At 35.8% G+C, this 15618-nt stretch overlaps 1 protein-coding gene across 1 annotated transcript; it reads right to left on the minus strand.

Annotated features, from left to right (window-relative positions):
* Positions 1 to 13657: 13657 nt before the first annotated feature.
* On the minus strand, positions 13658 to 14669 carry LOC131054146 (histone H2A). The gene has a single exon (XM_057988607.2). It carries the CDS (start codon positions 14576 to 14578, stop codon positions 14153 to 14155), a length of 426 nt encoding a protein of 141 aa, XP_057844590.1. The 5' UTR covers positions 14579 to 14669; the 3' UTR covers positions 13658 to 14152.
* Positions 14670 to 15618: the final 949 nt, after the last annotated feature.

The following is a 15618-nucleotide window of genomic DNA, read 5'->3' on the forward strand; positions in this document are numbered from 1 at the left end:
TGGTCAATTGTAGCAAATTTTAAGTGCTCTTAATATAGCGGGCTGATCGATGGTCTATCGGTGGCATGACCCTCCAAGTTGGCCTTGGGGAGGATCTTTTGAAGATTGGAGGTTGCTAGCTTCTATCCTTTCCAATTGCCCATGTTGCTCTTTGGAGGAGCCAAATGTTTTATCTTGGCCCTTCAACACTAAAGGTTATTATTTTGTGTCTTATATATTAGTATTTATAGATTCATAAGAGGGAATCATTTTTGTCATTAGAGGAAAAGGATTTGGAACAAAGCTAGCTATCCAAGTGTAACATTTTTATTTGGCTTTTATTCCAAAATAAATGCTTGTCTTGCGAAAATATCAAGAAAAGAGGATTTTAGGGACCTATTTGTGTACTTTGCAAAAAACCGAGTTAATTAACCACCTCTTTTTCCAAAGCCCCTTTACTATTGAATTTTGGAACCTTTGGTGGAGTGTTTGGAATAATTCAGGAATCTTGGCCTCTTCCCTCCCTTGTGGGAAAGCCTTTCTCTCTCTTTTATTTTTAATACTTTTTGGTTGCTTATGAAGTTGGTCCTTCCCTTATTTTTTTGGCAGATTTGGGTAGAGCATAATAGACTTATTTTTTAGAGTAGCAAAAGTCTTGTGCTACAAGTTTGGAACAAAATTAGAAGTATGGTTAAAGAAACCATTGAAACCAGAATCTTTAATAAGTTGCCTTTACCCCTTTTGGATCTTGGCCCTCTTGATTCCCTCTCTTGGATAGTTGCATTGCCTAGCTTTTGGATCTTGGCCCTCTTGGTTCCCTCTCTTAAACATGCACTAATGGGTTGCCAACTAGGAAAATGAATAGGTCTAGAAGGTGGTTTCTCTTCCTCGGGGATTTTTGAAGATTAACACTAATGGATCAACCCATCGTAATTCTAGTCCTGTAGAAATTAAAGGAATTAGCTAGGATTACAATGAATTTGTTCAATTCTTCTTTTATGGGGGTGTATTCTAGTAATTTGATGGAGGCATTGGAAATTCTAGGGGTTAGTGAGCTAAGTTGGTCAAAGATTATCTATGAGACAAACTATTTGTTTTGGTATCTTTGGTGATTAAAAGGAACTTGGAGAAGGCTTCATGGTGGCTTGCACAAGTTGTTATGCAAATCCTCTTGATTTGAGATCACTTCCTTTGTTCACATACCTGGAGAATGGAACAAAGTGGTACATTATCTTCCAAAATTGGCCAAAAGGGGCTTTAGAAGGAGATACTAATTGGAATATTATTGATCATAATGGGTTAGATCAACACAAGATTTATTATACTTATTTCAATTACTTCAAAATAATTAAATCAAACCGGACATTAAGAATTATGATATTGTTGGCACTCCTTTTTGTTGACATCACAAATATCCTTAATGTATTGCCCTTATTTGTATTGTTATGATGGCTATGGCCCTTTGGACCTTTTTTCTTAAAAAAAAAATGTTAAATTAGATATTATTTTGAATGCTAATGACAATACGATTAATATGCTATATTTAATAATTATTATGCTTTTTGTTTCATTAACTTAAACTTTTGCATATATATTTTTATATGGGATTGTATTTTATTATACATGTTTTTTTCCATGTTGCCCAACCCCTAATTACTATAAAGAACCAAAAAAATAACTAAAAGCCCATTAATAAATTGCACGTGTACCAATAGCTACCCACTTGTACCCCCAATAGTTAAAATTTGTAGACTTTAATTGTAGTAGTTGTACAACTTTATTGGTACCCATAGCACATGCCTTCTAGGTCATTTGTACATATGTATCAACTATGTTCAAAACGGTTGTAATGCATGGTTATTGAGACATCTTCAGGTAGGTATCAAACAACACTTTGAAATGATCACTTTTTGACCCTTGCATGCTTAATGTATCTCATAGCATGCATTGTTACTACCCAGAAGTCAAAACAATTGCTCTAAGCAGTTATGTTGCATGCAGAGACAACTAATTTTTTTTTTTCAAAATCCAATGTACTGTTTAGGATCAGTGGTTGTGTAAGTTAGCTATAACAGCTATAGGTATACTTCCCCTACACAAAATGTGTTTCTTATATCTTGTTTTGTCATTAATCATTGGCATACATGGCCCAAAACATCTAACAAGTTCAAAACACGGATATAAGCAAAACACACTGAACACAAGCAACAGCAAGCTCCAAGAAGCCAAGAAAAAGGATCATCATATGTGGCCTTAATTTATTTTTCTTATCAATCTGTCTATTGAGAAAAAAAATCTAGATTTTACGCCGAGGAAGCTACTTCATATGTATTTGAATGTTTTCTCTATTCAATTTAATTTAATTTTTTTGATCTGTCTAACGATGGGGTCCTGTGAAAAGGGCTTTGTCTCTCCTATTATGTGCAGATGGTATCATGACAGGTTACAGAAGTGTCTACTGTAATTACCAGAATCTTTGACATAAAAAGTAGATGCATTAAAGTAATTCCATTGGAAGCGACGTGTCTACAGTAATTACCAGAATCTGACGTAAAAAGTAGAATGCATCATAGTAAATCCATTGGAAGCGAAAGGCAGAGCTTATAAAATTTCTGCTGCAAGGCTTGTTCGAAATTGTATCTTGTCTATATAATTTAAGCAAAATTAGTATGGCACCATTGCAATGGGTGGTTGCTATTCAGCAGATGTATATTTAAAAAATTCAATGCACCCAAACCTCGAGCACTTCCCTCTTAACATTCCCACAAACTTTGCTTCCGAAATATGGCTGCTTTTGTTTATTCGGGTAAATATTCTACATTTTGCCATTTGCCAAACACTACATTTCCATGAAACCTAGAGCCAAGCTCATTCTGTGGAACCATATCCTAACTCTTAAAACATTCCTGGCCCGATCGGAAAAAGGTGCCTAGCTCATAAAAAAATGGTACAGATTATATGTTAAGAGTAATGATGGGTATATTTTTTCAATAGAAACTGAGATTTGGATACAGAACCTCGGAAGTAAACCTCTGTTGAAATGTAAATTTTGTATTTCATTAAACTTTTTTTTGTATATAGGTTATGCGTCTATATCTGCAGCACCAGCACAGAAAACTGTTGGTTGATCCATGATTTTTTTATTTTAAATATTAACTTGCTTTTGAGACAGATGTTGAATCCTATGTCTGAAAAAGAAAATATTTTATGGAACATGATTGATGTAAGTCCTAGGCATTCAGCTCTTACTATATAATGCAACTTTGGGTCTAAACCTTTGTTTATGATGGAGTGCTGTTGTTGGTGAAACTGTTACTGGTACATAATTGGCTGAAGAGCTATCAGGAAGGATTGAAGAGGACTCCCAACATCCTATCATATAAACCTTGGTCCCGTGTTACATGTTAAGGTGTATTTCCTGTTAATGATTTTATAGGAAGATGAAATTTTCGGCTGTGTAGATATTACCATTTGGATGTACGGTGGTCTATGATTCCTTACCAAGTCCATTTGTTTAATGACAGCGGGTGAGCTCACTTGGCGGCAAATGCGCCAATCTTGAAATTAATTTTTTTATGTATGCATATTGGCTACCATGTTGCTTTTCTCATTTCAGTAACGTACTCGAGCAAATTCCTCAAATTTGCTTATCATTAATCATTTTATCATGGTTTCTAGATTGCAAAATCCCCTTGGATATCTAGGGTCCTCTTGATCTTTAAGACTGACATGTCATAGTGACAATTAAGAGGACGAACTGATTAGACAATGGCGCGTAAGCATCTTCTGATCAGGCTGATCTCTGAATCCTAGAAACATAAAAACATGAATAGAACACACTTAACTGTATTTAATCAGCACCTAGCATTTGAGCCACGCTGGATCACACTAGCGTGCACGACTTGGTCAAACCTCCTTTTTTGTGAACTGTGGGCTATTCACATTTCACATTTTTCAAAAAATCGTCCTTTTTAGGGTTTGGGGTAAAATTTGCCATTCTTTTCCTTTTTTCCAACTATAAACCCTGTGTAATTGAATTTGATTTACACTTTCAGTTTGCTGTGCCAATGCTGTGTAGATGTAATGCTACTAAGCTTTAAAACGAACTTTGTGTGCAAAAACATGGCAAAAATACTGAATGATATTGTCAACATCAAGCTTCAAAACCTGCTCTTTATTTACATAAATGTAGGCTATTACTAGAACTAGGATCTATAATATTCAAAAAGAAGAAGAAATAGGATCTATTTCAAATTTTCAAGATTTTCAAGACAGCATTGCTAGGTCATAGTTGACCTCTTTAGTTAGTTTTAGTCATCATTAAACTGTTCAAGTTGAAGCAAAAAATTATGTCGTAGGGGCTCAAATTATAAATAACCAGATAATATCAGTAGATTCATTCTAGAAAGCTTGGAGTACATGTGCAGCAGTGCATATAGCATTTATTTGAGCCTCTTTAAGAAATCATCTTCAGGCTACTCTAGGAAGTGAAGTGACCATTATGATCTAGCACAAAGGCCAAAATTGTTTCTTGACCTTTCTTTCCTGTACAACCTCTTTGTACAATTGATTTCAAGATCACCCTCTTTACGATGAATAATTTTAAACTGTTTTGGCCTCAACATCATATCTGAAGACAATTTGATCCATTGAGATGAAACCTTTGACATGGAGAAAAAATAATACTGTAATTCTGGATGTAAAATAGAGGGAAAACAGATATATTCCATAAGAGTATAATTTAATGCACTTATTGTAGACCAAGCTCGGGCAAAGGCAAAGTGAAATTAAAAAAAAACTGATAGTGCCACCCCATTTATAGTAGATTTTTGCATTTCCACAAGAATGCACGTTGACTCTAGATTAACAAAATAAAGTGACTCAAACCCTTGCTTCTGTGGTTTATGAGACTACTAGATCGATTTCTGTGAATGCTTATATGTGCCATAATGGAAAGGTTTCTTTTATAAAGTAAAATGACAAACTTTTTTTGTTTTATTCCGAGTTAAATTGGTGCAAATGAGCAATAAGCCCTGTTCTAGCAGTGCTTTGCTGGAAATTTAAATAAGTTTTCAACTCTCAAAAATTGCACCCAGATTTTTGGTAAAAAGGGGTCTTTATTTAAAGAGTTGTGTTGAGGACATGTTCAATCACAATCATTATCATGTCACAGAGAACAACTCCTGCTTTTTCAAAACCTATATGTCTCTTCAATTGGCATTTTCTTTAAGTGCTTAAGATAGCTCTAATTTAAGTGATTATGCCCCAACAGTCAGGGTCTCATCTTGACTTTAGAAAGGTAATGTGATGTTAAAGAACTTCCTTCAATAACAGTGTTTACCAACAGTTTTTTGTTCAAAGCAGAACAGAGGCTATTTCGTCTTGTGCAATAGTGTGACCATTCAAAATAAGTATCTCATTCTTAGCAATCCTTGCTATTCTTTCAAGCCTTCATTTTCTTGCAATTTAGCAATCCTAGTGGAATTTGGCTCTTTAGCTCTTATTGCAGGGTCTGTTGTACCATTCTTTGTCTTGATAGAAGCATACACCTACATTTAAAAAGCTTCTTCGTGGGATCAATTGTATCTGATTACCACTCATTAGCACACTGACAGTAACAACTGGATTACATTCTAGTTGGTCGACTTTATCCAACAAAAATCCATATCAGAGCTTCTCTTCAGATATCCTCTACATGGAAATGATTTAAGTTTTTGAGCAACCTGCGTGTGCTAAAAATACATTGGCCCAGCTGAGGAAGAGGTGTAAACGGTACAAGGAAAATAGTACCAGGTCGGAGCCACTTGTTGGATATGAAGAGGTAAATTTATTTGGTTATACTACTATAAATTTTCTCTGAAGTTGAGCATTCAATTCAGACACAAGCATGGGTCAGCTTGAGCCCTGCGCCAAAAAGGTTTACCTGTGCATATCCAACAAGTGGCTGTCCGGGTACAATTTTCCTTATAATGTTTTCACCTCTTCGTCGGCTAGGCCAATGTATTTTTTTGCACACGAGTCACTCAAAACATTTCCAACTAGGAGCCTGTTTGAAGACAAGCTCTGATTGGATTACATTCTAGTGGGATACCTTGTGTCTGCACACCTACAAATCACTACAATAAATCTCTATTTGTGCCACCTATATCACAGTAAAAAAAATTGTTCACATCTTCAGTTAATGAAAGATCATTGAAACATAACTTCATTGCCTTCCCAACGACCTTTGCACTGTAATTATGTTCAGTATCTGCATTTGCGAATCCCAATCCAAAACTGGAACAACTGCCTTAGGCTAAAGGATGATCACATCCAAAATCTCCATCAGTTTCATCTCTTTTGCTAGGAATTGCAGCTATCTTCATTTTAGGACTTCTTTAAAACTTTATATTAATATATTTATATAAATAATAAATAATAGACATAGATATGGGGTTCATCCCATAATGATTAAGTTGTGGCATTGTTGTTGTTGCCACCAAGGTTAAAATGCCCGTTGGACCATTGTAATCGTGGGCAAATGCCTGTTGGACCATTGTAATCATGGGCTTGTGCCCTTGCCGATCCAATGTGCTTATGGGTTTGAAACTTAGCATTGATGCTGCTAGTGTTCATGACAGGTGACTTTGCAGGCACTGTTCATGCCTCCATTCCCTCACTGGGCTGGTGTGCTCACGGGCTCTATGCCCTTGGTGGGCTACCATGCTCATGGATTTGGACTGTTGCAATTCATGCTGAGGATGAGGTCCCCCGTTTGTGGCCTCACTTGGGTCAAGCCAGGTTAAATATTCCCAAGGTACCAATCAAAAGATATATTTATCATAGATATATTACCATTCAATGCATTGTTGTTTTAGCCACCAAGGTTCAAACCCTCATTGAGCTATTGTGAGCGCACGCATTGTGCCCTCACTAATCCATTGTGTTTGTGAGTTTGAACCTTAATATTGAAGTTGTTAGCATTCATACCCGGTGACTTCGTGCTTTGAACCCTCGCTCGGCTGGTGTGCTCATGGGCTTTATGTCCCTATCTAGCTACTCAGCTCATAGATTTGAACTATTCTAATTAATGTATTGTGTTCATGCTAGGGATGAGTTTCCCCATTTGTGGCCTCACCTAGGCAAGCCAGACTAAAAAGTCCCATGTCACCAATCAAAATAAACTTAAAAAAAAAATATAGATGAGAAATATAAGAAAACATTAATACTTATGTACATTAATATAGAAGCAAGATCAACTCTATGGTTGGTGAACTCTATCATATGACAAACAGGAAAAGTCGCCACCTTTCACCTTGTCACCTGTCAAGTGGCAATAGATCCTACTTTAGTGGTCCCACAGCCACCTCATAGCTACTGTGTAGTGGCCATTCTAGGTGTCCTACTAGTTGCTAAACTGTGATGGATGAGAAAATGACTCTTCGTTGTTTTTCACATTCTGTCACATAGACTGATACCATGTGAGGATGTTTGGCCGGGTGAGAGGCACATCAGTATGAGGAATCCATTAAAAGAAAATGGCACAAGGGAGCGCAATAGAATAGAATTAAAAAAAGTGGAAAAAAAAATGACAACTAGCAGGTATATCACGGCAGCAGAAAGAAGTGTCTAAATTTGTCACAGGTTTGACTAATTCAAACCAAATGTCCTGTCTCCATCCCTTACAGAACTGAAGCCGGATCTGGATCCAGATCCGGGTCTGTGACAAATTGGACCTGAACTGACAGGTCTAGAGCAGCAAACCAGCAACGTAGCTTTTAATGTTGTTTAATTGTCATCAAACATACATTCTCCATGCCTACTTCTTTCCAATCATGATGTATAGTTATCTCTACAGCTGTGACAAAGGTTTGTATGCTTCACGTACATTAACAACGAATTGAAATCAAATGCTGCAAGGAACTAGAACTCAAGCTACGACAATGTCTATTGGACATAAATGATATACATGGATAATATCTTGGTAAAACCCAGTTCACAAAAACTCTATCAAAGGAAAGGCTTTTCCTTGTGTTTCTTAAGTGATTTACTGATTATAATTCAGATTACAAAATTTGGAACTCAAACGGAATGACGTACACTCTTGGGTCAATGCCTATGACTCTCACAAGAATGTCACCCTGTTCTGTTGTCTTGCTAGATATCAATTTGAACTTGAGGCCCATATTTTCATTTAAGGCACATACAGTATTGATCATGCTGTCTACTACATGCTGGACAAGTTTGGGAAGCATACACAGAATGTTGGCAACCAAATGACATCACTCCCTAGTTTTAGCACTCATGTAATCATTTGAAATATTCAGGCAAAAAGAAACACGAATTATCCAGTCCATTTGTTGGAAGGTTGTAAGTAGCATCCATAGTTAGGGCCTAGGCAACAATGGATGCATAAGTTGCATCTATAAGCAAGTGCAAGTGACAGCAAGGTGCTGAATTGCCTTTATACACCACACCCTGCAATCAGAATATACACAGAGACAAATAGTTAAGTTGTTTATTCCACCATTGGCTCTAATGTTTTAGTAGTTTACTATATGTTCTATTTATCTTTGAGTGCTTTTATCTGGTTAGATAATTGAGGAAGTGTTATCATGTCTTTTCTCTTACAACTATGCATTAGTGTATTGTTTCAGATTTCATATATTACTTTATATGTAACTTTGTGCAAGTATGGTTACTGTTATTTTACTAAGATCTGTAGTCCAGCACATGAGCTCTCATCAAAGACACCGAACTCTTCTTATGCTTTGGATGAGATTAATGAATGTGAGACAGCATGCAGAAGCTACAATGCTGCATTAAATTAATAGGGTAATGATAGGGATGGATGATATGGTAAACATTTTAAATGCACTGCAAGAACCTTCTGTGAGTGTTTATTCTGTTCACAACAATGTCTTGGTAGATAACACGTGACAGGATTTGCCCATGGTTTACGCACAAAGCAGAAATATTTGTGACAAGTGTTGATCATGTATTCTTCAGTTTGCAGTATCAGCCAACTCAACATTTGATGAAGCCTTTAGTAATTTTTTAACTCCTTGTAAATTGTTCAAAAGCATTTGACTTCGGGAAAAAAAGTTGTTAGTAGAAAAGTGTGTTGAAGCTTCTTCTATGGAGTTATTCTTCTACTGCACTGTAGAGCGGCACAGAGAGATATTGACTAGTATGTGTCAAAAATTATATGAAAAAGCAAGAAGTTATTTTAGCTGAAGCAATGGCGGAGGACCCCAAGAAGACAACATGCACAAATGAGGTGGTGCGAATGTGAAAACATTGATGGTGAAGATCACATAAAGGTTTTATTTGAAGATGGATGGGTTAAGTGCAGCCTACAAAAAGATCAGCACAATATGTAATGGACACCAGTGTATATACCAAAAGTTATTGTGCTGAAATTGAAAATATGCACTCAAATGATGATGAACCAAGCTATTGTACTCAATCTTAGACAAGACTGGTACTCAATCTTAGACCAGAATGGCACTTAAACAGACTTGGATGATGTTAAGTCAAGCATAGTTGTGCTGACAGATATCAAGCAAATCTTAGGAAAGACTGTGTGCAAGTATGATCAATGATTTAAAGAGCTATGCTCGAAGATTACACAAACAATTCATCATGTCATCAAGAAGGAATGGTTCATCAAAGATCTGACAGTACATATCCAGAAGGAACTAATCCAAATCACACTCCCTAGAGAAAAAGTAACATATAATGTTGCATTGCATTTAAAAATGCTTGGTGAACCTTCTTATGGCATAAATCTTAAATTTGAAGTACAAGTAGAATAGATGGCAGCAAACCCAAATCACAATGAAGACTCTGGTATATGGGATGCAAAAGTAAAGGGCAAATTGCGACTGACAACACAATGATGAGAGCCAAGCAACAATTGTTGCATTGTTTCCCCAATTTCTGCATATTCCAAAATGCACCATATGTCATGATGAGCATGAAACATCATCTTGCACATTATTAATTTATTACATGAATTACAAGGAGCAAATGTCCACTTTCAGTGCAAAGTCAATGTAGTAACTCATGATGCCAACTCTTACAAAGTAATACAATCAACTGAGAGGTGTGGAAGAGGTGTCGTGACTCGTGACAACAACTACTCACCTTGCACAAAATCAAATTCTAAGATATGCCATGCAGAAACCGAATCAAGGCCATTTTGCACAAAATTGAGATCAAAGGTATAACATAGAATCAAAGATATCAGAACCAAGGCCCATTCTATATGGACAAACTGAGATCACAATAATGGCCAACCTCAACCACTAGTGACATGTAATAGTTATGGTGAAGCAGGCAATACATGTTATAAGTGTGATAGAGTTCTTTTTTGTGACTATTGTGATGGTGAACACATGACACGAGATTGCATTGCTTTAACAAGATGTCTAGAATCAAACAAGAAAGGCACATAAATGATCTGCAAGGCTTGTATTGATAATCTACCAAAGAAAGACATGCAAATAGTAATAGAAAGTGATGCAAGAGGATGGGGCAAAATGGATTTACTACAAGATACCATGTGCATATGAAAGGAAACAGGCAATACATGTTATAAGTGTGATAGAATTCTTTTTTGTGACTATTGTGATGGTGAACACATGACACAAGATTGCATTGCTTTAATTAGATGGCTAGAATCAAACAAGAAAGGCACATAAATGATCTGCAAGGCTTGTATTCATAATCTAACAAAGAAAGACATGCAAATAGTAATAGAAATTGATGCAAAAGGATGGGGCAAAATGGATTTACTACAACATACCATGTGCATATGAAAGGAAAAGGTTAACTGCAATTTCTGAAGTTCAAAATCAATTAGAACAAGTAGATCAATATCAAATTTGCATGGAAGCCACAAAATAACTATGCATTCCCCAGCATAATATAGCTATGCAAAAACCTAGTGAGCACAATGATGAGGATGTGAACTATGCAATTCTTGAACTACTTGAAATGGAGGAGTATTGACAAAGTTTAACTCCCTCTTGGAGAAGCTTGTTTCTCAAAACATTTACATCAACTAGTTGCAAATCAAGCAATTGAAGTACAGAAGGTGCCAGTTAGTAAATTACAATAGAGCAAAGCTATGATGTTGAACTTCTTTTATCTTTACAACTATACAACCTCCTATTACAAGACATATTGATTGGCACAAGCACTGAGTATTAACTAAAACAGCATCAGATGCAATCAATTACCCTACACTAATCCCATCACATGTATTGTTCATGGCAAACATCACCCAAAAAAGAATTATCGATTTATTAAAAAATTAAGAGATTAATATTCAAGTGATTTAAGTTTACGAGGAATTTGAGGTCGTTGAGATGATCAATGCCAGTCAGAATGCCACACTCCTAGGATGACCTTTATGTTTCCAAACTAAAGCTAATATGTAGCTTAGACAGCACACAATGAGTTTAAAAAATGAAGTAAAAGGCATTGGCATTCCACTAGACTATGTTAATGCCCTTTGTTGAAAGTATGCACATCAAGGAAAAAGTTCTAGAAGATATCTTTTGAAGACAACAAGTAGAGAACATTAGGCCAAATTTTCAAGGGGTAGGGGTACCATGCAAGGCCAATGTATTAGAGGCCATCTCAAATACTCACCTCGAAAAATAGCTAGTTGGTGATTATAAACTCATGGGAAAAGCATGTGCAAAAGCTCAAATTGAAAAGAAAGGATGAAATCAGTATTTACCCCTGTGCAAAAGGGTTTTTCATCCTAGAATTTGAACCTATGGAAAAGAATCGGTGCTCAATACTGGTTACAAAGTGATTTTTTATGCATGAAACCTTAGTTCCGTTCAGACGGAGAGACATTTTCTTCTGCTTATTTGTGGGTTTGTTTGCCTTACCTTCCCTTGCAATTTTGGGAAATTGACTATTGTAAGGCAATTGTTAATAGCCTGAGCAAATATGACAACATTTCAAAGGAGACAATTAATTATGAAAATTTAACTTTTTCTTGCTCGTGCATCAAAATGGATGTTTCAAAAGGTCTTCTGGAAGATATCTTTCTAAGGTAGGAAACGAGTGATGGTGCCAACCAATAGATCACGAAAAAATTCCCTTCCAAGTGCAAAAATTGTTTTGCGAGAGAACATGTTACCGCACAATGTGGTAGGAGACATAATGTTGAGAGAGCTAATGATGCTCCTTTCAATTGGTCATCTTGATGGGACGGGGTTGAATCCTACCACTATGTTTTCTCCTTTTGTGTTGGATATTGCTGCCTCTTCTTCTACACTTCAAGAAAAGGATCTAACTTCAAGCTCCCCCTCTCCGATTTATGTGCAAGACCATTCTCATGAGATCGTGCCTGAAAAGAAGTCAAATAGTGTTGTCACTGAGGCTTATCCACTCTCTTTGGAGAACTCGAATTCGTAGCACAAGAACACTGAGATTTCATCGGTATCATCAATAACTCTAGCATGCAGCAATAATGGTGAGACTTTGAATATGGAAAATGGCAAACAAGGACAGCTAGAAAACATCCATGAGATGTTCTCACATCCTACATATGGGTATGCTTGGAAAAACCTAGGGACACCTCCCCAAGGAACACAGTTAACCATCCTTCTATTTCAAAGAATTTAGGAGCAACAAGTCAAGTTCAAATCTCCACTTCATGTTTCCCTACCATAAGTAGTCTTGGTAGCTCCACAATTCTTAGTGTTATGCCAACGACCCTTATGAACTTCACAACACATACCTATTTCTTTAGAAATCTATTTGGCAAGTACCGTTCTCTGTTGGTGGTTGTGAAGAGAATTCCTTAGTTGTCTAATTTCTCGCAAACATGCTACCACCTTTGCCCTTTTATTTGGTATTTGCAAAATAAAACCTTTCCTTTTTGTTTAAATTTTTCTTCAATCTTTATTGGATATTTTAAGGCAATCACTAAGGTCTCAATATTATAAAAAGCCATCTCAATTTGAATATATCGATAAAGCCCACTACAACAGTTTGAGATTCAACGTCTCTTTGTACCTTGGATGCTAAGCATAGCTAATAATGCATGGAAGATATTGGTTAAGTCTTTCAATAGATTAATCTTTTTATTTATCGAAGCATATTATTTTCATATGCACCTTCAAGAGAGTACTCTTCTTTCGTGTATCCGTCAAAAAAATACACAATTTTGTGCCTGGCAAATGTTAGTACCAAATGATCACAGTCCCTAATTTTGGCACCCTGTCATCATTTGAAATTTACAAAGAAAAAGAAACATAAATTATCACATCCTCTATTAAGAGATAGTACATAACAACAATGATTTAGGTACAAATGGGCAAATAAAGTGACATCTATAAGCGAGTACAAATGACAATTAGACATCGATTTGCATTTATATACCACAATTTGTAACCAAAAAATATCCCAGAAGTAAAAAGGAGCGAATGAATGAGATAAATAGCTAAGTTGTTAGTCCTCTCATTAGTTCTGATGCTGAAACACTCTATGTTTTGTTTATATTTGAGGATTCGCATATATTTAAATGAAAATTTTAACAAGTATGCATCAATTCATTGTTTCAAAATTTCTAAACTTGCACCAAGTCTATAATTACCATCATGAATTGGTACACATCTAAATTTCCATACTCAAGATAGCCTTTAAGATTCTGCATCTATGGTCTGTGGGATTAAAAGTTGAAACCATAACATGATGTATTTAATGTTAATAGTGGAATAAGGGCAGGTATCTCCACATCAATTGCCCCTTCCTACAATGTAACAAGTTAATGCGAAGCTCAACGACTTAATCTGCAGGTTTTCGCAACAAGCCGCAGTGCATCGTGCATGTCCAACACAAGAATTCTCCTAGTTGAAAACAAGATGGGGAAAACATGAGCCATGTCATCAATCCTAGTGACATGATCTCTTACACTTTATTATAATATTACAATAGATTCTATTTTACAATGAACAATAGCAATAGACTTTAGATGAAAGGAGACGTGAATGGTTAATTCAGGAACAAGAGAATTACTATAATGGGGTTTCGTCCAAGGTTATAGGTTTTTACAAAAGAAAACCGTTTTGAGCAGCAGTTAGGTTCCAACATCGTATTTCAAGTGAATAATACTTCACAGAAAATCATATCGAAGCATGAACCTGCAATTCCAAATCAATGGAGTTCATTTCTTCTTAGGAGACTTGGGCTCCTTTTCTGAAGATGCGGCAGACTTCTTGGGGAGGAGAACCTGATGTATGTGGGGCAGAACACCACCATGGGCAATCGTCACACCGCCCAACAATTTCCCCAATTCGTCGTCATTCCTGATTGCGAGCAGGAGATGCCTAGGAATAATTCTGTTCTTCTTATTGTCCCTAGCCGCGTTACCAGCGAGCTCCAGCACCTCAGCTGCCAAGTACTCCATCACGGCGGCAATGTAAATTGGGGCACCAGAACCAACTCTCTTAGCATATCTGCCCTTCTTGAGATATCTGCCTACTCTGCCCACAGGGAACTGAAGGCCTGCCTTCACCGACTTGGAGACGCTCTTCTTCTTCGCTCCGCCCTTTCTTCCTCCCTTTCCTGCCTTGGCACCTCCTGACTCCATTGTTACCGACCGGCTATCTGCAACTGAAGCAAAAACCCTGTGGATGGAAGAACCCCTTTCGTAAGCAGCTCACTTCGATGTATACAGAATGGAATTACTCGTGGATTATATAGAGTTTTCAACAGATTTTTGGAGGTACCGTCCGATGAAGATGTTACGGACGGTTTGGATGTATTTTACCGGTGATCCGTGGGCTTTCGATCTCACCAATCAGTTGTGCTTTAAATAAATTGCATACCGCGGCCCTAATCTCCTTTTGGAAATGCTTTCTAAAAACTAGCATTTGTATCTATTGGAGGTGGTCCAAGGATAAGCGCATAGGATATTAAAGATAAAATTTAAATATATTTTAATATTGTATAATTAGTTATATAATAATAATTAAAATAAGATGTTTTATATGAAACATTTTAGAGTCATTAAATATTATTATAGTAATATGTTATAAATGATGAAGCATTATTATTTTCAATTTAATTTAATATTATTTTAAGTGATGAATAACTTTATAAATATTATTATTTTTAATTAATCAAATATTTAATTTTAACTCTTGAACAACTTTACAAACATATAAATATAATAAAAATTAAAAGTAATAGTTTACCTTCACAATTTACCATTTTAATTTATAAATGTATTTGAAAGTTAAATTATCAACAAAATTTTATCAATTTTATTTGAGAAAATCAAGAATCCATTCTTCACATTGGTTGAATTATCAACAAAATGTCATCAATTTTATTTGAGAAAATCAAGAATCCATTCTCCACATTGTGCACACAAATTGAAGAATATTCTCCACCTAGTTTGAGCTAGATATTTAAAGTAATATCTTTCATAAATATCAATATATGTTATCAATATTTATTGGCATTGTATCATATTAATGCATAACACTTAAAATAGTAAAACTTATTTAACTCAAAATGAAGAGAGCTTACATTAAATTTTCTTTCTACATGAAAAAGCTAATATAAAATAAATATATATGAAATGTGTTATATCAAAAAACTATTAATTTTACTTGTGAGCGATTT

This window comes from Cryptomeria japonica, chromosome 9, assembly GCF_030272615.1.
Source record: "Cryptomeria japonica chromosome 9, Sugi_1.0, whole genome shotgun sequence".
Lineage (NCBI taxonomy): Eukaryota > Viridiplantae > Streptophyta > Pinopsida > Cupressales > Cupressaceae > Cryptomeria > Cryptomeria japonica.

Excerpts from the sequence above, each read along its gene's own strand:
- LOC131054146 (XM_057988607.2), bottom strand. The coding sequence starts at position 14,578 with ATGGAGTCAGGAGGTGCCAAGGCAGGAAAGGGAGGAAGAAAGGGCGGA.